The 27,694-nt window shown below is 36.6% G+C and overlaps 1 protein-coding gene across 1 annotated transcript in view; it reads left to right on the forward strand.

Annotated features, from left to right (window-relative positions):
* The window catches only part of THSD7A (thrombospondin type 1 domain containing 7A), a 204,421-nt gene extending 188,901 nt beyond the window's left edge, over positions 1-15,520 (forward strand). Inside the window, exons 21-28 of the mRNA XM_082321586.1 lie at positions 2,527-2,672; positions 3,232-3,406; positions 5,505-5,678; positions 6,713-6,808; positions 9,680-9,762; positions 10,101-10,311; positions 13,779-13,866; positions 15,421-15,520. Coding sequence (XP_082177712.1) covers positions 2,527-2,672; positions 3,232-3,406; positions 5,505-5,678; positions 6,713-6,808; positions 9,680-9,762; positions 10,101-10,311; positions 13,779-13,866; positions 15,421-15,505 — 1,058 coding nt within the window. The 3' untranslated portion in view covers positions 15,506-15,520. The remainder of the gene's footprint in view (positions 1-2,526; positions 2,673-3,231; positions 3,407-5,504; positions 5,679-6,712; positions 6,809-9,679; positions 9,763-10,100; positions 10,312-13,778; positions 13,867-15,420) is intronic.
* The last annotated feature ends 12,174 nt before the right edge of the window (positions 15,521-27,694 follow it).

The following is a 27,694-nucleotide window of genomic DNA, read 5'->3' on the forward strand; positions in this document are numbered from 1 at the left end:
AAAATAAGCACTGATGTGAATATTCATTTTTCAGCCAGTGGGGGGAGGAAGAAGAGGGAGGGATTTCTTTTTAAGTTTCATTAGTGGTGAGTTTAGAAAACTAAACTTGTAGAAGAGCACAATGATTAAAACCAATAAATTTACTCGCTGCAGAATTCCATTTTTTTAAACACAGAACAAGGGTGGGGGGACAAGTTACTTTCACTGTGATCACATAAATTTGTTTTTTCCAAAATGTTGCTAACCACTATCTAAGTTTTTTAAATCAAATCTTTGTCAGAGAATGGATATCAAAGGCACATTCTAGTGATGGAGGAGCTCTTGTTACTTATTTGCACTGATATGTCTCTGAATAAGGACCTGAAACCACCATTGTGCCAGGCAACTAAGGTATACGGACTAACGAAAGAGAAGGGCAGAAGCCCATCTATGAAGCTTCTTCCTTCTGTAATCATGTCTGGAATATGTCACTACAGATATCGGATGGCTAGCAGTATATGGAATCCAATTTCAACTACTGGGCTCAGAGTAAAAGGATATTGAATCTTTTTGTGTTCCTTGGGGAGTGCACCACAAGGAAAAGGTCTAGGCAAAAACATCTGAAAGCTCTGCCATCTTAGGATCCCAACAGAAAGACCTATGGATTTTTTAATGATAATAGTTAATAATTTGATACTGCAGTATTTAATAATGTAATAATGTTTCAGTTCTTTGAGCTTCTCTCAAAGCATGACTTCTCCATTCAAATAATCTACATTTCTATATTCAAAATAATACTTATAGAGTGAGAATTGAACTAGCAACTCTATTGAAGGCTTAAATATGTTGCCAGATTTTTCTTTACAAGCTTCTTATATACAAGACCTGAACAATTGACCTGATATTTTTCTGAATGAGAATTACTGTTGCTATGCTTTTTCAAAATGTGAAGGTGGGTCACTATCTGAAATCCCTGTGCTTTCCAAGTATAGAATTTATTTGTAGAAGTGAGAAAATTTATTTTAAATAGTAATGTAAAACAGCTTTCAAATTTTCAGTGTTTTTAACAGATGATGGCAACCTCACATGTAAGCCTTGAAGCTGTAATTTTCCTATTAGGCAGGAAGTTGGAAGTAACTGTTGTTTTTCAATAAGTAATAACCATCTAATAAGCCCAGTGACCACAAAGCTGAACTGCTTTTATGCACCCATGCAAATACCCATAAAGTTGACTAAGACTTCTGTATGTAAGAATTCTGCTCGTTGCTGTTCTTTGGGTTTTTTCCTCCAGTACTTTTCAAGAAAATCTTTTTTTCTTGTGTGACATCTTAGTTGGAGCAGCTGTGAATCCAAGAATGACGAGGCTCCACTTGGCAAACATCTTTCTAGCTAGCTGCAGTGAACACAGCTGTCTGGGAGATTGATATAGTTCTGCTGCTGCATCGTGGCTTGTGTAGCTTGCTCTCAGCAGAAGATTTGTGTCATGATCATTAAGGTGTTCAGTTCCAAATGCATCAGATTGAAATGTGGAATTAAAGATGAATTGTTTTGGCCAGCTAACACCAGGTGTTATGTAGGTAAATCTGTGTAATGCCTTAGTTTATTATAAGCCTCAGTACACAAGTCTAAATATATACATCTTATTTCAGACTTGGTTCATATATTTATCTATACATAGATTAAAATACCGCAGCTGTGTTGGTTTTGTGGAAACCTTTGTGAGGTGCCAACTCTAGAGCAGCCACTTTACCACTACTGGTACACAAAAAATGTTTTGGTTATATTACATGACCTCTCTGTAATGAAGCATAATGGCCTAATGTCCACTGCAATATGAAAGAAGCAAGAGTTGCCAAAAGGATAAAAATGTCTTCCTCTTTCTGTTTTTATAAATATTTGAAATAGAACCTGTATCTCAATGATATTGGGTAGCATACTACTCATGGTTGAAGAGAAGATTAATGTTGGATAAGCCTATTGTATTTTAATTTTCTTCGGGCCTGAGTGAAGAATCCTCATCTCCTGCAAAATCTGCACGTCATGTTATCCAGACAGACAGTGAGGCAAAGTTGCAGGCTGTTCCTCGTTGCTGGAATCAGACAATCATGGGACACATGATTCTATATTAACTCAGGGAAGAACAGAACACGTTGGTCTCTTCTAGCAGCAAACTCCAGATGAGGAACGGAATCTCCACTAAGTGCCACAACCATATTGTCACATTCAGAAAGAGTATTTTTCCCCCGGCTTCTGAACCAGGAAATTACTACTTTTGTTTGCTGTTACAGGAGCAATCTGAAATCCTAATTAGACATCCTCCTGCACTTCTTGCAGTACAAACAGACAGAATATAAAGTGTCTGACTTGGAAAATATAAATCCGTATAACAGACAAGAGCCAACAGATCTGCTTTACAATCCAATTTGTCAAATGTGGAAAAAATTACTTTATTCAAACACAATGCTTTTCACCAAAATACAACTATCTTGAGGAATAAATCAGTCTAACCACTTTGTTGTTAGTTATATTGCTGTTTCTTATTTACAGGAAAAATGATCAGAAGAAGGACCATAAATCAGCCATTTCAAGGTGATGGGAGGCCTTGTCCTTCTCAGATGGAGCAATTCAAACCCTGTCCAGTAAAACCTTGTTATCGATGGCAATATGGTCAATGGTCCACATGCAAAGTAGAGGTAAAAGCTATACAGCCATACAGGACTTTGAAGTTATGGAACTTGTATATCTAGGCATATTTGTGATATGCTCAGATACCTGTTTCATAACACTGTAAACAATTTGCTTTCTCACTTATATAAAAACTAAAGGTTTATTCTTAGAGTTCATATTTGTCAACAGATACAACAATGTCCTACAGATATTCAAAGTATAAATGTAAACTTTGGTACCTGAGCAGCATCTTTGCTAATAATTGAAATCCTTCTATTGTAAAAGAATACCTGTGGAAATAGATCAGCATCCTAGAAGAGATCTCCACTTGAGATACTGCCGTGGTTGCAATTCAAAGGCATAATTAGCTCCATACTTTAAGAAACAGTGGCAGCAGCCAGCACAATTTGTTTCTTTGTTTCTTTGTTTGTTTCAGAAGTAAAGAACTATGACTTTTTTTTTTCCCCTACTGGAATGAATAAGTAGTTAAGCAAAAAATAATAGGAGACAGAGTGACATGTAGCTCGGATCTAGTCTTTTGGCTCTTTCTTCTGTCCAGCATCCATGTATGTTCTCCTTCCCCAGGATGCTCAATGCGGAGAGGGAACACGAGTGAGGAACATTTCCTGTGTGGTTTTTGATGGATCCATTGAAGATGTTGGCAAAGTAGTAGATGAGGAATTCTGTGGAGAAATAGAGCCTATTATAGATGGTAATAAGAAGATGATACTTGAGGAAACCTGCACTGTCCCTTGTCCAGGTAAAAAAAGCTGTTCAAATAAATGTTGTATTTCAAGATTGGTTGGGTATCATTACAGTTATCAGTGCCTAGCATTAGCCACAGGCAATTAAATCTTTTTCACATGCTTTACGGATGGGATTCATCCATCAAATGACCAACAGAGTTACTTACTTTTAGTGGCTTCATGACACTAAAATCAATTAGAAAAAATACCAGGTTTTAAATTTTATAAAAGACATGTCTCAGTCACAGATTGTACCTAATAAGAATATAGTTTTTCACAAAATCTTTTGAAACATGTGTTTATAAGAAAGAGTGTTGATTTACAGCTAAATATTTGCTTTAAATGCTTAGATCACCTAACAGCTTTATTAATACTTTTAACAGTGGCTAAAAACTTGATGCCTTTTACAGGTGTCTAAGGAAGCTAAGCTAGGGAGTCTTATTTTTTTGTTTAAAGGGGCTATTCCAAATGAAACTAATATTTTGATCTCTGAGAAAATGTGAGTGTTTATAGCTTTTTAACTCGCTGGATGTGCCATGCACTATCATTGCCCTTGTAGACTGAATCCAAAGGAGCTGTTATAAATGATCGGGTCCATGACCCTCATACTGAGAAGGATTAAGAGCCTATAACAGCTGTTTAATTTCCAGTAAAACCCCTCCAGTTCATTTCAAACACTCATTTGTAGAATTTGAATTATATTGCTGTTGTTCAGCAGTCATTAGTGATGTATCTTCAGAAGTAGTGATTAACTCCTTCAGTTCCAATGTAGCTATCATTCCATACCAGTACTGTTTTTCTTCTCTTGCAACTCTCCTCTTTCTCAGAATTTTTTTCCAGTTCATTTCAGATTGGACTGAAGGTAAAGTTGTCTCAATAAATAGAAAAAAATAAAAAATGGAGAGGCTTCCATCACTGCTTTGTGCACAGCATTCCAATTGAATTATTTTCACATATTTTTACTTATTAAATGAAAATTGGAAGAATAAAAAGCTTGTAGTTATGTTTTCTTGTTAGTCAAATTTATTAAAAAATATAGCTGCTTACTGCTCACTTTTAAAATTTTGCTGAGCAGGAACCTGTTCTTCAACAGTCTCACATTTAGCCAGCAAGAATAACTGCCCTGTGGGGATGTGCTAATGATACACTCCAACTAATGTTTCCAAAAATCACTACTTGTTTTCCTATTATGTATACATCAGTTCTTCAATTATTCATTTCTTTGCATGCTTTCCTAATGCTGGCAAATAAAATTCCTTCATTAATCAGGCATCTGGTCAACACAGTACTGATTATATCTGTCATCAGTATAATGCAAGGTAGCATGAATTTTTGATAGCTCTTTCACTGAAATAATGAGAACTAAGAGGTTTATTTATGAGTCTGTGCACAGTCTAGTCCCATTTTCTACTGCAGCTTTAGCAAAATGGGCTCTTTGTGTTGTGCCTCAGATCTTCCTTAAATGTTCTTTAGCCGATCATGCTAATTAGTGTCATTATTATAATTTTATTTTTCAGTTTTACACTATAACATTCTACAAATCTCTATTATCCTAACATGAAATAGCCAGAGCAGACATTTTAATCACCTTCCCATTTCCCTTTCTTGCAAAGAATGTTCCAGCAGTTGCTTCTACTGTCTGTTTAGAGAAATTCTGCATGAGGATAAGCAACAATTAATCTTTTTAAAACTAGACAATGTTTTCTCTTTCTAAGATCAAAGAAGAATTATGAACAAGATAGGTAAATTTAGTGTAAAGCATACAGTGCACAATACCCTAAAATTTACAAAAATCCAGACATTGGGTAGAGTGTTACGCTGAAATTCAAAATGAGAGTGATCTTATGGGAATGCTGCAGGAAACTACCCTGTTTTAGAACAAATAGGCTTTTGTATAATCTTTTTATTACTATTTTCTACTGCACAGATACTCAGAGAGTGTCAAAATACTGTCTTCTCTTAAATATGTCATGTTTAAAAAGAGGGATAAAAGGAACTATAACGAGGGAAAATTAAGAAACTGTATTTGGACATTTTTTTCTAAGACACATTCAGTGGGAAAAACTTTTCACATATAATGATCGTTCATCTTACAAAATTGCTATTTCACAGGGGACTGTTACTTGAGAGAGTGGTCAGAATGGAGCCTTTGTCAGCTAACCTGTGTTAATGGTGAAGATCTGGGCTTTGGAGGGATACAAGTTCGATCTCGGGCAGTGATCATTCAGGAATTAGAGAATCAACATCTCTGTCCAGAACAGGCTTTGGAAACAAGACCATGCAATGGTAAGCACCAAAAATACACATAAGGCTACTTTCTGTAAGAAAAAAATACAGAACAACAATTGTTTTGTTTTCTTTCTATTCATGGTGTCAAATTTAGGCAAATACAGATTTGATAGATGTAGAAATACACTTAAATTCTTGTTCTCCAGATATCAACTATAAAGAGAAAAACTTTCAAATGCCAGCTATCGTATCTTACCGCTTTAAACACAATCTTTGGAGAACTGATGATCCTTTTTTAACAATGAAATTTCTTTTTATGATTTGGGAAAAAATAGTTGCCTTATCTGCTTGATAACATTAATAAAAAGAAACCTTTACATTTTGATACATAACCAAATTTAGATTTCTCTCTGCCCTTTGAATTGGTGTTAATTGCATGACAATGACAGTAAAAAGTCTCAGTCACGCATACCGCTCGTACTGGACAAAATATCTAAGAAAAGTAATTTCCTGTACAGACATTTGTTGTCCATTCAGAGGCCGGACAGATCAGGCAAAAAGGAATTTTGTATTTATAAGGGAGCTAAGGTGCAGAAGGACTTCATGATTTATGCCAGGCCATATGAGAGGTGTACAGCAGAGCTGAGACGTGAAGCCAGATGCAGCCCAGGCCACTTCACCAAGCACTGGAGCATCGACTGAAGCTCAGTGTTACCAGGAAAGGAACCTGAGTCCTAAATGAGTTTTGCACAACAGATGGGCCACAACCATTATGAGGTTATTGTAAACATCTCTTTTGCCCATTAACTACATTTAGGCTTACGCCACGAGCAGTGTGTACAACCATTATAGTTAATGTCTGGGACACATCTGGTCTATTCTGTATGTAACCAGTAAGTGCAAGAGACCTTGGGGCTTCCATGTGTGCAGTGCACCCTTCTAAGTTGCTGAGTGAAGGAGGCAGGGGCGTACTTAGCCATGAAAGCTGTTAAACATAATGAGTATGGTCTACTGATGAGTGTGGCTGCCACCACACCAGTGGTAGCCTAAAATCTTGTCAGCAAATTGAAAAGTGAATGTTCTCTGTGTAGATGGCCAGTGCTATGAATACAAGTGGATGGCTAGCCCATGGAAGGGATCTTCTCGAACCGTGTGGTGCCAAAGGTCAGATGGTTTAAACGTAACAGGTAACTACTCTTTTTATATACACACAAAAGCCTGGAAAACAGGTGGACAGTGTCTTTTCCCAGCAAAAGGAAATACTTTTTTTTAAAAGAATCTGCTAAAAACACTTGTTCCTGATATATGAATCAATGGGCTGTTGTCTTGAATCATGTTTTTGCATACTAAAGATGTCATTTCTTTTCCAGAATTATGCAACATGTAATGCTAAAAGTAAATATAAATATTATCTTCTGTACTGGACCTGGAATGTTTTACGTCATATATTTTTTTTTTTACCATAGACATCTTTACACTTCTAAATTTAGGGTTTTGTATTTCAAGCCCTGACATAAACCTATAGCAGGATACTTCAGTGGACAGCTATGGGATGTAGTTACTTTTTGTGCAAACCAAAGCACAAAACACCATGAATTAAGAATGACTGAGGTCTCCAAATTCAAGAAAATCTTCATATATATCTATTTATATGAATTTATTTATCAGAATTAGGGATTCATTTAAGCTGAGAATTATGCATTTGTTGTTTAAATAATTTTTATATCAGCCCAGGTGACAGTAAAAGAATCCCAGACTTTGTAAGCACATCCTCAATGCCAGACACTGTCAGCTCAGTCACAGGAGGGGAGCTGTAATTCAGGGACTCCTAATACAATACTTCTTGATGATGGAATCCATCACTACTGTCTGTTGTAACAGTAGAAATAAAATATCTGTATTAGTTTTACAAGGTTTTGAAATAATACCCAATAGCCCAAAGTCTCTTTTGCAAGTGTCACCTTGTGCTGTAAGAATATTAAAATGCATCATGTTCACAACGAATGCAACAGGGCATTATTTATGCATCTTGATTGCTTTCTGCCTAGCTAAGATGCTTGTATGGTAAGTAAAGCTGTAAGTAAGAAATCTTATTGAGATTAATATATGGTATTATCTATTAGAAGTCCTACAAGATTTCAAAATAAATAGCGTCTTGGTGATTCTGGCTGTGAGCTGTTAAAATCGGAATATATTCATAAATAACAGTCAGTCACATAAAAATAATATTTTTTTTCCTGATGTGACTGAATACAGCCATGTGATAAATTCCAGGAAAGACAAGGGTATGAATATGTGTTATTGGCAGATTTTTCATGATGGGACCTCCTAGGCAGACTAACCTCAGGCCTGTATTGTATCTCTTTTTTCAAAGTTTGTTTGTACGTGGTTTTAAAGCTGTGGTCACTTTCTGATTTGAAATGAAGACTAGTGGGAAATTCCAGACAATGCAATCAACAGTTTCCATGAAATGCAAAACTATATTTTTTATATATTCCTGATAGTTTTCAAAAAAAGCACTTAAGTATAATGTTCTGCAAAAACTTCTCTGCATGACGTATATGGTCGTGAACCAGATTGTCATTTACCTGCTTTGAATGTTTTTTTGAAAGTGGTTTGTATAAACTACAGTATTTAAGAGCTCAAACTGATAGATGCACATACACAATTGATTTAAATGGAGATTACCTATTTTAATCTAGAATCAACCTATATCTCCGATTACTGTGTTTCTTTGCTGCCTTATCGCTGCACGTTTGGCTCTAACATAGTGTATTTTAATTCAGACATTATCAAATCTTTATTATGAGTCCTGTTGGTATTTTGAGGCCTGTATTTACTTACTTACTTGCATAATATTATTGTGCTGAATAGTTCTTTTTTACTTGAAGGTGTTGTTTCCCATGGGCGATGAGGCAACTCTTTCCTTCTGCAGCTTCCTTGGATGACTGATATTTTATTACATAGATTCCCACAGGCATGTGTTTTGTATGCTAGGATGTACAATTTTCCTTTCTGGGGGTGGGGAAAACTTACGGCAACCAGCAGGGTTTTCTTTGTTCTTCATCGGCCATCCCGTTAACACTTGGATCTGCGTAACCACATCTAACTGCATCTGCTATGGTCATGACCAACCTCAGCTATCAGGATTTCATCATCATATCACACCAGTATAAAAATGTTATTAATTTGGGAGATGCAAGATAAGTCATCCTGTAGCAGTATAAATTTTAAACTACCTGATGCATATCCCTCTTCTGTAAGCTAGAAGGAAACCCAGGTAAATTCAAACTGATTCTAAATGTATTTTAAAGTCATTCTGGCTGAAATGATAGTGAAAGCCTGATTGTGTGTACTGGTCCATAACAACAATAATTGCACTGTACATAAAGCTGTAGAAATGAGAACTAGGACTGTATAAAAAGGAAAAAGACTGAAACCCACTGTATCGTCAGTATCATAGCATTCACTACATGCTTTACTGATAATACTTCTTTCCTTCTGAAAAGTCTGTCTTAGACTAGACATGTATGTGTGGATTCATAAGAGGCAAAGCTATAGCATGTGTAAAAGTGACTACTGAGGAGCAGCAGAAAACAGGTATCCATTCATAAATTGGATGAGTAGTTTGTTTTCAGTTTAACAGGCAAAGATATAAATCAAAAATATGCTTTTATTTTCTTTGTGGCCACAGTTTTAATATGTAAGTCATAAGGAGGGCCCTAGGAACCAAAATCTGTTCCCTCAAGCACAACAAAACATTTAAACTGGTTTTTAAGAAATCTACCAAAGGAACAAAGGGAAAAACAAAAAGTTCACTTGCCAAATATTAGTTGTCTAAAATGCACATGAATGCAAATACATGTGCTGTATCCTTACTCTACCTGTAAGAAAATACTTGATACCAATTATCCTTCACCTTGACATAAGAGAAGGACTCTTAAATTCAAGTTAGCAATAAAATTGTAATCCATGACATACTGTAGCAAGTAATGACATCAGTAATTTCATCAGTGGTTAGGTATTACCATATCAAAATATGATTTTCTGTCCTACAGGGGGCTGTTTAGTGATGCGCCAACCAGATGCTGACAGGTCATGTAACCCACCGTGCAGTCAACCCCACGCTTACTGCAGTGAGGTATGTGCTACTGCATTGGAGCATAAAACACCCCCGTGAGGGCTTCCCACACATCTCTCTGCATTACAAAGATTATGCCAACAGAAGGTATTTTCAGAGATTTTGCTAAACATTAATTTGTTAAAATCAACCTCAGACCATTTTCTACCTTTCAATTAAATTTTGAATAATCTCTGTTGATTTGATACGAACCTGCATGAAAATATACAAAGACGTACTCTGCAGGCTAGCACTCATCAAAACAGTCTTCTCTTCCAGTCATCCATGTTGTTATGCTTTATGGCTCACAGAAAACTGTGTTTTTCTACTACACAGTGTAAAACACTTGTTCCCTACAGACTAGAACGTGCAGTTGTGAAGATGGATACACTGAAGTTATGTCCTCTGATGGCACACTCGAACAGTGCGCTCTCATCCCAGTGGTGGTGATGCCCACCATGGAGGACAAAAAGGGAGATGTGAAAACCAGTCGAGCTGTGAACCCTACCCAGCCCTCCAGTAACCAGTCAGGACGAGGAAGGACCTGGTTTCTACAGCCTTTTGGGCCAGGTGAAGTCATGCAATAAGCAGTTCTTAAAGCTAAGTACTGCTGCAAGGTCTGGCATTCACATTTTTGTGATGCCAAAGAAGAAAAGAAAAAACCTTAAGTGTTCATTTAAGAAGACAGGCATCTGCCCTGACTGAAAACAAAGGAAGAGACATAAGCAAAGCCCTATCCTTCTCAGCTACTCCATCAATATATTTAATGAAATCTTGTGTTGCAGAAGATTTCCTTTTAATCCCTTCTACCCGTTAAAATTCACAGAAGCTCTTTGAAATGTGACTTTAGAAGGGAGCTGGCTGCAAAGGTGCAAGCCAGGATATTAGATTATGCTGTCTCAACCAATAATGCTATTGACAGAGGAGTGAAAAGGTATCATTGAAGGCTGCAAAGGGTAAGGGCTCCTTAAAATTTGCAGCCATAGTGTAAATTGTAGGAAAATAATCGGTATATATATGCTAATGCTTTTCTGCCATATCCATATTTAAACTAATTCATGTTAGACAAGAGCTGACCATATTACTGATATTTGGCATAGACATGCTCTTAAGTCTCTATAGGCAATATTTGCTTTTATGATGGACCATGTTCTTTAGAGCTGAGCAAGGCCTTACGTGCAAGAGTGGCAAGAAATATATTATAAGACAGTTATCCCATCAAAAATACTTTATAAAGTCCATCATGTAATCAGATTTCAGTAAATATTTCCTTGTACCCTTAAGCATTGAGATAAATAAAACTTTAATTAACAGAATACTTTCACATAAAGAGATATGATGCTTGTCCAAAATGTTAATCATATGAAGAGAGCAATTGGTTATCTTCTTAAGTGTCTTTTAAATCACATAGAGCTAAATATTCTAACACACTTGTGTCTTAGGGCGTTCATTTCTTTCTAAAGATTTTAAGAATGTTTTTAATCTGAGAATTGGAAACAATATCTTTACATGCATAATCCGTAAAATGCTGCAAATTGAGAACTACAGCAATACTTCTAATAAACAGATTAAATCATGTTCGGGTTAGAAATACTTATGTTAGATCCCATTAGTCCTGCTAGTATTTACTGTTATTTGTACTGTGATACTATATTTGGTACCTGCAATAAAATGGTCTTTACTCCAATTAGTTAATACTTTAATCCACAATAAAAAAAAGAAATTTAAGCTTTTCTGGTCCTCCTTTAAGAAATAGCATCTTACCAAATATGTTATCTTTTACTCATTCTAGCTAACTCTACCTGAAAATGCCATAGGGTTGGTTGTAGCAGCCAGAGTGCCGACAATAAGCAAATGTCAGACAGTAGCCTTCAGCTGTTTAGGAGCGTGGATGCTCATGTGAGCTCAGACATGGTTTTTGGAGCAAGGAACAGTTGAGAGATTTACTTACCAGTAAATAAAAAACTTACCAGTTTTCCAGTGATTCAAGTTAGGAAGGAAGCATAGCTCAGCTAAAAACAATGGTATTCGATAGAACTAATACTTTATCCAGTGAAGGTATGAGCAAATGTGGAAGAAAGCGAATGTTTTGCACTTCAGATGAGATTTATGCTTGCTTGTTTTAATTCCAGGATTGCGTATCTATTGGAAAGGTTTTGATTTACTTTAGCATGATTATTCCTTTCCTCACAGTTTCTAAGTCTAGATTTAAAATAGTTCTTTCACTGTTTTCAACTAATTATGTTGCAGTTCCAGAAAGGAAGGTATTAAAACTATCCTCTTTAGGTGTCTGTGCTGATGTATTACCCAAAACAGATGAGTTTGAGATGCCAATTCCCTTGTATACTTAGAAATAATCTGTCCAGGGGAATTCAGAAAGCCTGAGTTCGATGCCTGTAGTTGTGTAATAGGAATGACCTCATTAACAGAGTTCCCTGCTTTGACAAAAATAAATAATCCATACACAAGGTAATGCCAGTCTTTTTTTCAAGGAGGTAATACTATTTTAAAACAAGCAAACCCAAAACAACCCCAAACCCCATACATTTACCAATGCAAAAAATCCAAGGAGTAAAGAAACTAACCTATTTAGCAGCACTGAAGTCTGAATTCCTTTCGTTCCTATTATCATATCATTGGATATGTCAGGTCAAATCTACTGTTCAGTTCATCTTTAATGGATCAGTTATTTCAGTTATATCAGTTATTATCAGTTATAATATTTCATTAGGTTGATTAATGTAATGAAGCTTAAACGTTTTTATATTGATTAATCTTGAACAAGTTGTCCACGTCACTGCAAGACTTTGCATTGCTAGAGAACAGAAAGCCTAAACTTAGCTGCCCAGCAACAGAGAGCACTACTGTGAATCTGAGCAAAGTCAGTCTGACTAATTTTTGTTATCGTTACATTGTAGAAACATCAACTGCATTGATAATGCCTTTTTGTTCTACAGAGGTATCAGGAAGCAATAAGTATTTGGTCAGAAAAATTTTAGCTGTGTTTGCTTACATTGAAAATATACACGACTTCATGAAATAAAAATTTTGCCCCCTGTAAATGAAATAATTCAGCATTTTTAATGGAATTTTCATTGTCAAGGAGGTGCAACAAGGCTAGTTAACCTCCTGTAAAAGAATGTTTTCAAAAAGCCATTTAGAGATTTGCAAAAGTAGTCAGATAAAAGTAGCAAGTCAAACAACATATACTGACCTCAGGCTGTGAAATGCTTGTTTGAGGTTCAGAGGAAAACCCCACAGAGAAAGTCACACCCTTTCTTCCCTCATTTTCCTGGGGTAAGTGAGTACCTCTAGGATCAAGGCAAGCAGGAGAGTGGGATGTATACCTCAGCCTGTAGGGATATCATGTCCAAAATACAGACTGCACAGGCTATGCATAGGTAGAGTCCTTATTAACAACAGACAGTTGTTCTATTTATGAGCATGGGTTGTCTTTTTTGGTGTATTTTTGCTTGTTCTGTGAGGGGAAGTTGTTTTATAACAACAAAATTTGCATTTGGTAGGGGAAGAAATTGAAAAATTATTACTTTATGCAGTAGTGAAGGGTGTGTATGTGCAGTTAAGGTATGGATGAGGTAACACATGCTAAAGATATTTAAAAACATGGGATTAAATAGCAACAAGAATTAAAATAACAGGCAGATTGATTACCAGAGCTAAAATGGAAAGTGATGCTAACAGCATGAATGAGTCCCAGGCTGACCTGCTGCCCTGTGATCATGCTGAAGGATTGTCTGCTACCAGTGGGTCCAGGGACTGGGTTTCTGGGGGTCTCACTTGCTGCCTCTGCCCCAGATCTCGGCTCCATTCAGATTATCCAGACTTCAGCTGAAAAGCAAAACACAAGCGCACAAAGAAGCTATTGCTCAGTTGGTTAATAGTATTTACTCTTATCAAGCTGTAATTGCTAGCGAAGACATTTATTTTGGATTATGAAAGTATTTCTATACTATATCAGAACTAATAATGCAACAAGACTAACTCAAACACTACTGACTAACATTCATTCCTTTTAGATGGGAGGCTGAAGACCTGGGTTTATGGTGTAGCTGCTGGTGCATTTGTTTTACTCATCTTTATTGTTTCTATGATCTATCTAGCCTGGTGAGTTCTTTAATTATTTACAAACAAGCAGTCCCACACAGACTGTAATGCAAGCGTTTCCATATGCTGCTGTAGAAACTGCAGGCACTTCTGTGAACTGCAGTGTTTAATTTTCCATGTCGTTTTGTCCAAGCTCAAGTTAGTGGACTCTGGTTGTAGTCTAGATGATGGATAAACGCATGCTCTCCTGAGGTTAGAACAACTTCTTACAAATATGGGGTAGCTTAGCGTATAGTTTATTTTTGCTCAGTTTATGTCTGTTAAGAATGTACTGTGTCCTTGATAACTTCATTGTGCCTGTATCACAAACTGCAGAGAGAAATAGCAAGAAGGAAATTTGGTAATCAGACAAGTCAGATTTGATATTTGGCAGGATATGGAGATACACAACCAAAAAAAGTCTGAAAACTTTCTCATGTGTTTTTCATACATGAAATAATATTTTGTTGAAAAATCTTAGTGCATGTGAAAGCAGAGATTTTTTGCAAGAACAAGTCACCTTTGACAATGCTCTCCCTGAAGTTTTCTAGGTCCTGTTTGGAATTTCTGATCCAAATGACTGTGCAGGTGGAAGGTGAGGGAAGTGTGGTCATACACATCAGGCTCTTGGCTGTACTGCATTAGTAGGCATTTGGGTGCTTCTGGATTTGTTTGGTTTTTAGTAAACCTTCCCCAAAATCTCACTTCTGTCTAAGTAAGGAACAAAATCTTTTATTTTTTGAGGAAAAGAATATCCATCAGCATACAACTCCACTGCAGATTCTTCGAACTGGAATCTGTGGCCACTGCAAGCCACTGTAACAACTGGTTTGGTAACAAAGATTTAGATTTGGGCAGCCTAAGTGACATAGCTGAGATAAGGTTGCACAGGCCTGATTTGAAGAAATGCTTATATTACACTCTAAAAGAAGACACATACTAAAGCATGCATAAACATGCATTTTCCTTTGGCTTGGTAATTTTTTAAAACTATATCAAATGGATTGGAAATACTGCTGGATTAAAATCTAATTCAAGGCTAGACAGGGAATGGTTATGGCTAACAACGATGTCCCTGGTATTTATGACTGGTTTGATTATAACATCTAGAATTAACTGCAGTCATTCCAGCAAGTATAATGAGGTAAAACTAATCAAAAGATGGAATTTACTTGTGGAAACCCTTGATGTGTCAAGAGAGGTTAAGATTTGAGTCATATAATTTAAAAGAACCTGATTGCAGCTTTGATACATGAACTAATATTGCACTGAAGGCTCTGGGTTCTTCTGAAAACTGACTGATCTTGCAGAATTACCTGCCAAGGATTTCATCAAGTCACATCAGTGCCGTAACAGCCTGTTTCTGAACAACTGAGCTTTGAATTAGATGTTGCTTTGGGTTGATGAAGAGATAATTACTGATCCAAGTGAAGGTTTTAGGCTTATAGCTTTTACAAATGAACAACCAAATGCATTATCTTAAAACAAGACACTCATCTTTCATTTAAGACTGAAATCCATCTTTGCTACATTGTTAGTTTCTTGTTCTATTTACAAATTGTCTTATTGTTTCAGCAAAAAGCCAAAGAAGCCCCAGAGAAGGCAGAACAACCGACTGAAACCTTTAACCTTGGCTTATGATGGAGATGCAGATATGTAAAATATAACTTCTTATGGTGACAAATGGAATCTAAATTAATGGATTGAAATCAGAAGGTATTCAAAGTCACAGGGATTTTCTATGGAGTGGATTAAGTGTTTTGACTTTTTCTTTTTTGTAACTGCACCATAGATAAAGAAGGATGGATTTCATCATGCCTACAGATACTCAAGGTATTATTGCTTTACTTTAGACCATCAGCACTGAGAAATCTGGCAGAATCACGTTAATAGACACTGCAGTTGGAGACCTGTGGTCTTTCCTCAATCTTGCAAACTGTAAGCACCACTTCTGTCTCCAGAATACTGTAGCTGACATAGTATTAACAGTTGGACGCCCCTGCAACATTAACCAAGTATAATCAGTACGCATGAAGAGTTTGTACCAAGCTGTCTATGACTCTTTATATTCAAGCATAACATATATACTCAGTTGAACCATATGTATTACTCTATCAGATTATATACTTGTTAAAGAGCATTTTAGTGCTTAGTACAATATTAACTTTTAACTGGGATTAACCCACTGAGCAAGTTCAACAGTTTGTCAGTTGATGATAACTTGTGTTAACCTGCATTTCAGAGGGCAATGACTCACTTGCAAAATTCTGTCCTGTTATCACTCCAAAGTATAAAGGCCTCGTATGTACATCCAGAAAGGAGGCATTCTCAGATTCAGTATTTTCTAGCGGTTACTGTCTGGAAAAAGAATACCCATTGTGAATGTTACAATACGTTTCTACTTTCTATAACTCAAACAGTTGCCTGCATCTTTTTTGCTACATGTAAGGCAAATTTTTGCACTATATTAGTGCAGCATGATATGCACTTAACTAGTATTGCCATAGAAACTGCCTCTTTTCAGAAAGGATGATGATGTATCTTGTGCAAGGAGTGTCAAGTAGACAGGTCTTGAATCCTGAAGAGAGTAGCGTTCGGTTTGGACTGCGACTGGATGGAATTGGCTAACGACGTGTACTGTACACACCGTTCCTCGTCACAGCGGCCATTTGTAGTCTATATCATGGCAGTAATACAAGTGTCTAGTTTCTTGCCCCCTCTACCTATACTGGTATAGATTGTCCTGCTGGTTTCTAATTGTACTTTGAAGGCTGTTTATGACTAGATTTTTTATATTTGTTAACTTTGTTAGAAAAAAAAGAAAAGAAAAAGAAAAGTGGTTGCCCTGTAATCTTGAGTGACATACTTACTGTCTAAAAAGCTATTCTGATTGTTTGTTCAACTAAAATAAAATGGTTTTGCTTTTTTTTCCTTCCACTAGTGACAGCATTTTCACTGTTGCTGCCAGTGCAATACTCAGAGCCCTTTTGTCTTTTCTAATTAGGATAATTGGATAAACTCTTTTAATTATTCAGTTAAACTCTTGAGTGTACTGGCAAGTAAACAATAAGATCAATAGTTCTGCCATTTTAATACTCATGACTTTTTTAAAAACTCTGGCAGTATAAAAACTCACTGTTAACCTTTTCCATGCTTATGGCTTTTCAGTGTTACGCTTCCAACATGAAGCTCATTGACTTGCCACTGTGTCTACATGCCTGTTACAGATGTGCTTCATGACCTGAGAAGGGTTATTCTCATCAAATGGCTTCTATGTGTAGCCTGGACATATAAGTGACTGTGCCACTACTAAGCAATACAAAACTTTATCAGGCAACCTCTCAAAAATAATTGTTATATAAAGTTCAATATTAGGTTCTCAGGTCTTTTTTATAACCTAAACCATTTCTGCCTACTCATCACAGTATTTACATGAGAAGCACCAGTTTTTGCACGCTGAATAAAACTGTAGCTTTGCAAACATTGGCCCAGATCCACTGAAATCAATGACAAGACTCTCGTGGACATCAATGGGTAGCATCAGTCCTTAAAAATACAATACTTTTGTTCCATGTAGAATAATTCTTGGAACCAATGTGCATTTTGTGAATGTTCAAGAGAGATTATGGTCCTACTTTAACTTAGCTAACCTATATTACCAGTGCGGTGTTACTGGATCAAGAAAATGATCTTCCTCCCACTGCATAAGTATTCTCTAAATGGGAATGATGAGCAGAGAGGAACAATAGTAACAATCTTTTGTACAGGTTTAATTTCTCATTTTATACCTTGATCCGGCCGCAGCTGGTGAAGTACCATGGCCCCCTGCCACAGCAGTAGTTCATTTATATATGTGTTGGAGGACTGGGGGCTTCAGTCTTACATTGCTTTGTAAAGATCCATAGGAAGAAAACAAATCTTGATGATTTTAATTACTTCAGCATTCCTGAGTAGAAAACAAGAAAAACCTAGTTGATTCCTATTTTGTCAGACATACGAAAAATAATGTGGAAAAGTTATAAAGTTTTAAAGAATTATAACTATCATGTGGAGACATAAAGCTTAATCACAATTTCTGTACTTTTAAAAGTCTGATTCTGTGTTGTCAAATAGCATTGGACCAATAGGAATTGAGGGAACAGGGATTCTTTCATTGGCAATGAGTCATCTTGATTTATCATGCTGGCTGATCTTAGCAGGAGCTGTTGCCTAGTTCTTGCCTTGAAGATTTTTATGTCCTAAATCTAAGAATTTAATAACTTGAAGTTAAAGGTATGCCATCTCTTTTTTCTCACTATATAAAATGGACAAAGAAAGAAAGAGATAGGAGGGGTTTTTAAGTATGTTTGGCCTTTGCAATCCATGCAAGGATTTTAGCATGTGTTACATTTTATATCTGGTCAGTGAATTTTGCTGGTGCACATCTGCATCATACTAGTGCTGCATTTAAAATCTAGAGTGCATTTTTATTATTTTCTTTTTTTTATGAACAAAGTGCACGGAAATTTGAAGCCAGAATGGCTTCCCTCATTAGCATGAAAAAAAATATTAGGCTATAAGGAGGGCTGAAATTTTATGTGAAGCTAAAAGTTGCAAAGGTGATTAAACCCTTTAGCACTGAAATAGAAATAAATAATGGGTGAATTATCAGTATATAATGAAAAGCAATTTGCTTTAAAAATCAGAGTGCTTCTACAAATCCAGTGCCTAAAGCAGCCACTACCGTAGGTTGTTAGTTTGTGAAAGTAAAGTTTCCAGTGATCAAATAAACCATTCAGAAGATAGCAAAGTAGACATTTTCCTGTTGATGTGGTGGTTTGTATTTTCCTTTTTAAATCTGTAGTTTCTAGATTATTGTGTCTGCTTTGAGTCCTGGAGCAGTTCCTTTTTGAAGCTTTGATGCAACTGCACAAGCTTGTTTATATTTGGTATAAAGCATCAATTTTGAAACTCCGTTCCTCCTGCCAAAATGTAATAAAGTTTTTTTTCCAATACTACAATCTGAAGAGACCAATTTAAAAACTCTATGTATAAATCACTGTAAAATATACCTTGAATGAAATGGAAATCTGTCTTTTTACCTTTATGTAAATTGTGCTTACCCAAAGTTAAGAGTTTATTTTGCCTAACTTAATTTACTTGAATATTTATTTTGTAGAACAAGGAGGCAGCTGTCTGAGGAATGTTTACCTTTTTTTTTGTTAATGTTAATTTGTAAATTGTGTAATGCATTTTTATTTTTTAAATTATGTATATTTCTTTTTTAATGCGCAAAATGTTTATGTACAACTACTGCAAATTTGTGTATATTGTCACTAAGCTTTATTCAGTTAATACAGATGATGTGAAAATGTAACAAGTCTTACATTTTCATCTGGGTTATTTTTACATAACTGATGTATTGCTGACAATAAATATAAACACAAAATCATTTAATGTGTTTTTTTAATAGATGTAGTATACTATGCTGGGATAGAGTAACAATAAAAGCCAGATCCCTAAAATATGACCACCTTTTAAATAGTCTCTTTTTTTGAAAGAAATTAGCAAACTTATTCTTGTTAAAAATTAATATTTCTCATTAAAAAGAAATAAAAATACTTTCTGATGTTATGATAGCGATCAAAGTTCGTTGCTACAGTCCTTGTTGACATAGAAGTTTACAATGCATATTTAATTAATCGATAAATATCCAATAAATGCAATAAATCAATGGTATTTTAGATTTTCTTCCTTAATTGCCATTTTTAGGTCGGAAGAATCAACCCATTTGTGGAGAATAAGGGGTGGATCAAGATCTCACTAAAAGACTTCTGTTCACTTCAGTTAAGCTGAGTCTGTCCTTGTCCGTATATGAGAAGGAACAGGGAGCAAAATCCCCCTCCTCAAAATAAACAAACATGCCCAACGCAATCAATAAAATTTGTCACTTGCATCTCAGTTGTTGAATAAAAATTAGCAAATTCACTCTAATTTCTTCTACAATCAAGAATTTGTTGTTGATCACCTAAGAAAAAAGTGACTCCACATTTTTTCATAACTGTTCATATTCTACCTCTATGCTCTCAATTTTTTTCATGTCCATTTCTGCAGCATATATTTACACATCAGTTCATGGGGTTTTGTCCAATGTCAGTAGTTATTACCTCCCCAGTAACCCTTCCAGGCTAATCCTTAAAAGGTTTAAACTCAATTTTGAGAGCACACAACTCTGATTTTAGAGGCATTTCAGGATTTTCAGAAGTACTTCCTACCTACATTTTCTCCTGCTGGAATCCACAGTAAAATAACAGAAGCATTGGACTTGTCTTCCCACCTGCAATTTAACAGAGGAATCTTTTAGATCATTTAAAGTTGTTTAATTCAGTACAGGCAAAATTCAACAAGCAGTTAAAAAAGATACTTGAGAGGAGAAAATTAAAATTCTCATTTATACTCTGCAGAAGAGAATTGCCTATGGTATGTTAATGAAGATCATATGGTCTTAGCATTCAGTAAAGAAAATTTATGGTAGGACTTTGGCAATTGGTTGTGAGACTTCCTGAGTAATGGCTTACAGATTGGGAAATGTATTCTTTATTTAAAAAAATATTAGGAGAATACGATTTTTCAATACAAGTATAATGAAAGATAAATAGAGAGGTAAATCAAGAGGCTTAGATAAGCCTTGTAAATATTATAGCCTTCTAGTAATGTGAAGATCTACAGTATTAGGTCTAGAAAATTATCCTGCTGAACCAGTAGTAAGCTTAAGCAGCCATTCAGGATCTGCCTGGCATCACTAAGCACAATTTGGCTACAGAAAAGGTTATTTCTGAATCTTCTGGTTGTTTTCTTAGACACAGTATATCTGAATGTCTATCCAAAAGCAGCTAATAACCAGGAAGATGAATAAACGATTTGCACTTTTTCAGGGGGGTGGAGATCTGGGGGTGGGAGGATCTTAGTATCTGCTTGCCTGTTTATTTTTCAGCAGAGGGAGCAGGTGACTTATTTAGCTTACCTTCATTTGGGCAGTGCCCCTGGCCATAGAGGAGGTTCTCCTGTGGTGACATGCTGGTGAAGCATCTCCTACATCCTTTTGAAAACTGTCATCTTCGCTAAGTCCTGCTTGATCTGAAAAGTTGCAAGGCTTACTGTGAGGTGCACCTTCAGTGACATTTGGCAGACACCGTTGCTCTTTCTGTTTGCGGTCAGGTAACTTTGCACCGGGAGAGGATTGAGCCTCGTGAGAGAACAGTAGTCTCAGAGTGGCAGATTGTTAACACCGATCTGCTGGTACTCGCATGTGGCAGTGCTTTAAGTTGACCCTTCCAGCCTGATGTATAAGCCATTTCTAGTATTAATATTCTGACCTGCCTTGACAAGCTGATACTGTTGGATGCTACCTAATCCTGCTTGTCCCGGTCTGGTTAGGTAATGGCTCTGCTGAAAAGGAGGTGGGCGTCCTGGGGGACAACACACTGACCATGACTCAGCTCCAGACCCTGGCAGTGACGGAGGCAGCTGCACACAGGGCTGCATTGGCAAGAGCTTGAAGGAGGTGGTTAGTCCCACCCCAGCCCTCATAAGGCTCTGTTGGGAGCCCTGTGTCTGGTTTGGGGCCTCCTTTGGGTAAGGGAAAAAGTCCTTCAATTAGTGTCACGGTGGTGAAGCCAAAACTTAGCCGCAGGATCATAATCCATGATCATAGCTGTTGTTGTTTTCCGTATTCGAAGAAATCACATTTCAAACAGTTCAAGGTTGAACGTATGTAATTAGTACTATGTGTTTATGTATTTGCAAATCCTTTGTCTTTTTAGAGAAAATCAGATTTGGTACTTGTCTGTTTTTAGATGAGGGGTTGGTGGCTCCCGCATATGTTTTAATATGTTGTGGGTTGTATTCAGAACCTAGTCCTGAAGTTTATCAGAATTATATTCTGAAATTGAAATTATAAAATGAATGAGTTTGTTTATTTTCAAAAATACCCTTCATAATGTCATTATATTTCTTTAAAATGGCAGATTACTTGTTTGTTTCTCAATAAATATCAGATCAGTTTTGCTTAGCTTACAAATAAAAAAAAAAATGTTTCATCACAAATTCAGTGTTGGGTTTGAAAGCAAGTCTAATTTTTTTTCCTTCCCTTAACAATTATAAAAACATTAACCCTTTCTTAGCTATACATGTGTAACTGACTTAAATCTCAGCTTTTTAATTCTTTCCAGGGCTTCTCATTGAGATGCATATATGGAAATAGCAATATAATTTGAGCCCATCACCAGAATTTAGTTAACAGTTCTGTGAATGCACATTCACAGTTTGTTGGCTGTCAGATTATTTTTAATGCACTGCCTAATGAAGTCCTACAAAAACTTCTCCCATACTGAACCCAAACTTATTTACACAACTTGTATCACAGAAAAAATATGAAAACTGTCACAGAAGAACAAAGGAAGGGTGACATATCGTGTCTTGCTTTCATACTCTAACCCTGATTCCCTTAACAACTTTCTTCCGATGCCCTCATTGTGTCTTGGTGCTTGAAGCAAATGCCAGATTTCATCCTTACCTGGAACTTTTCTGATTCGCACTGATTGCTGTCATAGCCTTAATTCTCTTTTGATGTGTCTTCTCACTCTTAAGATCATGGTTAGACAACAATAGTTACCAGTTGACAACTTACAGGTACTTGAAGGCATGCTATCAAAAGCAAAAATATGCATACTTAAAATGTGAATTTTGAGGCTGAAATAATTTGTTTCCTCTCTTCATGCAACCAAAGCTGCAGCTATGTATTTGGAAACCTTGAAGATACCTAATTCTACATATTTCAGGTTTAATCACACCACTCTATTGCTGTTACTTTATACTTTTCTCTACTATTCCCTTGTTATATTCATTTTGTGTTAATTTTAATTGTAAAATCTTAGTAAGGGCTATCTATCTCCTCTGTGTGTACAATTGTAGCAGAATGGAGAACTCTCTCTTTGGAAACCTGACTGTGATGATATGACAATAAACAACGATTAACAGAAGCTCAAATGCTCAGTATCTATTATTTTTCGAAGAATTCTGCGTTGAAATCTTGGCGGACTAGCTTGGAAATGTCCTCTATTTGTGAAGTCCCTGAAGAGTAAAACACCACGGAAGTCAACCAAAATCCCTGTTCCCGTGAGCCGCTCCATGGGAGGAAGTTACGTATTCACATTTCCTATTTCTGAATGTTACCCTAAACACACAGAGATGTTCTGGTTTTAGTTACTTCGGCTATAAGATATACCAACAACGTAAAATCATGGGTAGTACAGATGATCTCCAGGTACATTTAAAACAATTTATCAGAGATGTGTAGCATCATACATGTGGTAACACAGAGCTGAGTTCAGGTCAATATTCCATACTTAAGGTCAGGAGGGGAATCTCCATACGTGCGTATTGCAGCTTTGGACCTCATTTTTAGTTTTTATATTCCACAAAATGAAATACATTTTCATCACTTGATTTGATTTGAACCAACATTAGAGACTAAAACACCCCACATACTCAGTACTGAAAAAGAATACTTCTCAGCTGCAGGTCTGCTCCTTTTCAACCAGAGGGCTGTACCACGTAACCCACATCTCCAGGTGTCTTAGCAGGCCATGCAGGCCCTCGCTTTTTCCCTCACTGGCTTCTTCTGCAAAGACCAGTTCTTGCTGGTATCACTCTCTTCAAATAGGCTCTGTTAGGCATTCATCTGGTTATTAGTCCCCAAAGCATAAACTACCAGTTATTAATACTGGCCCTGTGACCTACTAGCAAAGAACCAATGATGTCCCACACAAAGCTTGACTCCCAAGATAGTCGGACAAACTGGCAGGAAATAAAGTTTCACTGGCTCAGAGTTACCTGTTATTTTAAGGATTATGTCAGTATCTTCCTCACTGCTCTGTTTCTTCAGTCTTCAAGAATGAAGAATTCTGTAGCACCATTTTATGAGTGGAAATTGGTGACACCAGGTTTCACTCAGCTGAGGAAAGAAAAAAATAATTAGCTGGCAGTTTTGTGACTGCCTGAAGTTGAATTTAATGAACTGCAGCAAAAGCTTTCTGCAACATTAGAACAGCAGCTGGAGCTAAACCCTACATTTCTGCCATAAATGGCCTCCACTTACTAGTTGATGAGCAAAATATTAGTAGCAGTCATTTGTTCAGTTTTACAGAAATATAAAAGGAAGCTTTACAGCACAAGTGAGAAGTTAATTGTCAGTCTCAAACTGGGTCTCCAATGCTATTGCAGAATTACAGTGCTAAAGAAGCCAGGGCAGAAGTCTGATGGCCTGAAAATTGTGAATGGGCCCTTTCAGAAAGGCAAAACATTATTTACATATTAAAAATTGCTATACTCCAGCTCTGTTAATGCATTCGTTTTGAAATTAGGTGGTACTGCAGATGACAAGATTTCCATCTGCCACCTTAGATCAGTGAAGTGGTAGTACAATGTGTTTCTCCAGAATACTTCATGGGTCTCATCAAAAAGCCTTACCACCACATATTAATAATTGTCTTTATATTTAACAAGTTCTTATAAGCCATAAAGCTTTCTGCTATTATTTAGGGCTTTATATACCTATGATAACACTATAGAGATTATAAGAAAAGAATATAAGTGATAATAACATTTATTATTACTTGATTTACATTGTTTAAAGCTTTTAAGTCCTACTTCAGTAGTTGTCACTTACCACACAAAACATCCTGGGTATTCCCCACATCATAAACTGTATTGAACTACATCTATAAGAAGAAAACACATCATATGCAACAGGATTAGGAGTTTTGGGGTTTTTTTTCCCCAGCAGAATCACAGGACAATTAAATAAAAATAAATTAAATTAAATATCTTTCAAAGAGGTGAAAAATATTATTTTAAAGAATTCTCCAAATCACTGCATGCAAATTTCAAGTTTTTCTCATTTCATTCTCATTGCTTTTCAAAAAAAACCCAGATCTTCCATTTACCGTAAAATCCCTAAGGACAAAGGAAAGGAATTTGTTCACTGTGCTCTCAGTTTCTCTGTGGAAGGCCTGCACAATCCATTGTCTGTGCATTTCTTCATATTTCCATAGCCTTTTGGGGGGGGGAGAAAAAAAAATAAATCTTTCCCCCTTTGTCTTGTCAACGTTGTACATATTTGACTATCAATCAGCCACATATATCTATGTCCATGCTTCATTCTCTCATGACTTGGAAGTCTTTTGACCCAGCTGAACCAGCTGCTAAGAGCATCAACAGAGGAGAAGAAGTTGGAATATCAGGAAGCGTATCAGGTGTCTACCATTAATTTGTTTTGTTTGTCTTCATATAGTACAACCACAGTTTTACATAGATAGCAGTAACAAGCGGTTATTCTATGCAGAATAGTGTTTACGACTAACGTGATGATGCAGTGCAGAGGAAGACAGGCCTGGTATGACAGCAGAGCCCTTGAGCAGTGAAGACAGGATGCAGTGAAGAGCGCGACAAGCACAGGATGCTGAAGGAAGGGGCACAGGCTGGCACTGGAGACCCCTTGGCTATAACTCACCCATGTTCAGTTAAAGAAATGCAGACCTGGAGGTGGACAGAACTGGTTTTATGGGTAAAAAAGAAAACAAAGAAGTAGTATCTAACATATGTAAAAGGCACCATATATAGTAAATTTGGGTATAATATGGAACTGCAGACCAATGAGGACACAGCAAAGGTGTAAAAGGGTGTTGGCAGACATATAAAAATGACCCCAAGTTTATCCTAGAGCGAGGAAGAAGAAACCATCAACATTAACATCATATTCCTTACAGTGAAGGACTCCAGATGCTGACAATTCACCATAACACCCATCACTGCCACCAGTATGAAACCACCAAGCTCAGCACCCAGAGGAATTCTGGGGCAGATCGATGACAAAAAAGGATAGACAAATTTTTGAGTTATATGAATATAGATACAGTAATCCTCTCTTGGTACATCAAATTTAAAAAAGAATCAGAAAAACTTGAAAGCTAGATACACTCTGGCTTCAAATCATTAGAGAAATGTGTAGAAATGAAAGCAAAGCTTGTCATTACCTTAAGTGCACATCTTGCTATTTTTAATGGAAAAATTCAAGTTAGTTTAGTAGGATCTTTTAATTCAGAACTGAATGAAAAATCCTAAATTTACCAAATCTGCACTATGTGCAAAACAATGTGATGACAGAAAAAAGAATCAACAATGATATTTTATGTAGGAAATATTTAAAGTATTTATTACCGTAAGCAAGGCTTTTATCTGGATTGCAATGGCAGATGATGTGTCACAAGGGTAACCAGTTGAACTAATTTTGTCTGCCTAATATACCAATGATCTAGAAAACTGTTCAGTAAGGACACAGAATTTGCTAATGCTAAAAAAAAAAAAATACTGACTGAGCAGACATGGTAAAGAAGCCTATGGGCTAGTTACTGAAAGTAGTAAAATTATGAGCAACTGGTACAAAGAAGTGCCTGGAGAGAACTAAAGAGTAGCTAGGATTAACTGTAAAACACTGCAAGATAGCAGTGGCGGACAAAGAAGAGCACGGGAAAATATGTCATAAAGCAATGAGGCAGAGCAAAATCTGATCTGATCAAAGACATAACAAAACATGTGCTGTGAGGCCTCTCTCCCTCAAAAGCAGAGTAGATTTCAAAATAACTTACATTTTTGTTAGTAAATAGCAAAATAGTGCATTAACTACAGCTCATCAAAGAACTGGTGAAGACAGGGACAGCATAAGCAAGGAATTACTTAGTAGCAGTACAACATCTGTTCTTACAAAACAATTTATTAGCAAAAGATATTAATTAGTGGAAAAATTGAAATTAATGTTTGAAGAACAACAAAAAATGAAAACTTTTCGTAACACCCCAAAAGCCCATAAGAGGGCTTTTTCTTGCATTTACACTATCAACCAAAGTATCATTTGTCTCAGGACTCCCTAGGCCAGCAGTTGTTAACCAGCCACTGTATCTAGCAGACTTAGGTGTTTTTTTCTTCTATGATGGGAACCAATTTACTTTTCAACCTATACCACCTCTTAGCATCCACTACTCTTCTAATGGTTCCAGGGTGCTCAAGTAAGAAGGAGATCCGAGGTATGGTCTACAGCAGGTACCATTGCTGTAAAATCATGAAAGGTGAGAAGCAGGAGTGCCTGGCAGTCTTTGGTTTCCTCAGAGGGTGATTCTTCCTCGGGCAGCAAGGGTAGCTTCATGCACAGGTAAGTGCCTGAAATGTGCCTGCCCACCAACTGCATGGTTGAAAGAATCTTGAGCTGAAGACAGCTGAACAAAATTATTTTGAAAGGAGGATTTGAAGGAATGTGAATGTCATAACGAGGTGAAGTAAGAACAGAATTAAATTCCAGCACATTCAGATATTCAGTGTACCTTGGGAACAAGCAAAACCATGTAACTGAAGTGCATGTAGACAAAAAAAGACTTTGATATATGGCCCAGATATATGGCCTTGAAAAAGTATCTGGGCAAATTTTAGCTCAAGTATTCATTTCTAAGACTAACACATACTCTCTCCAGGAAAGGAGTAGAAGTCCCATCTGGTGAATCATTCAAAATAAACTGCTTACAGCAGTGGAACATTTGCTGAGCGAAACAATCCTGCTAGCCAGGGGAAAGCACCCAGGTCCCCACCATTAGGGAGTGCTACACTGCGGATAGGCCAGGTAGCCTACAATGACAGTTCTGCAATATTTACTCTTATAAGAACTTGTTTTGATTACTTTTACCTTCATTAATCTTTATGCAATTTAATATTGTTTTAGAGCTTCAGCTAAAATTGGATACCGTATGTTGACTTTCTCATT

The sequence above is a fragment of the Platalea leucorodia genome (assembly GCF_965183815.1).
Source record: "Platalea leucorodia genome assembly, chromosome: 1".
NCBI classification, from domain to species: Eukaryota; Metazoa; Chordata; class Aves; order Pelecaniformes; family Threskiornithidae; genus Platalea; species Platalea leucorodia.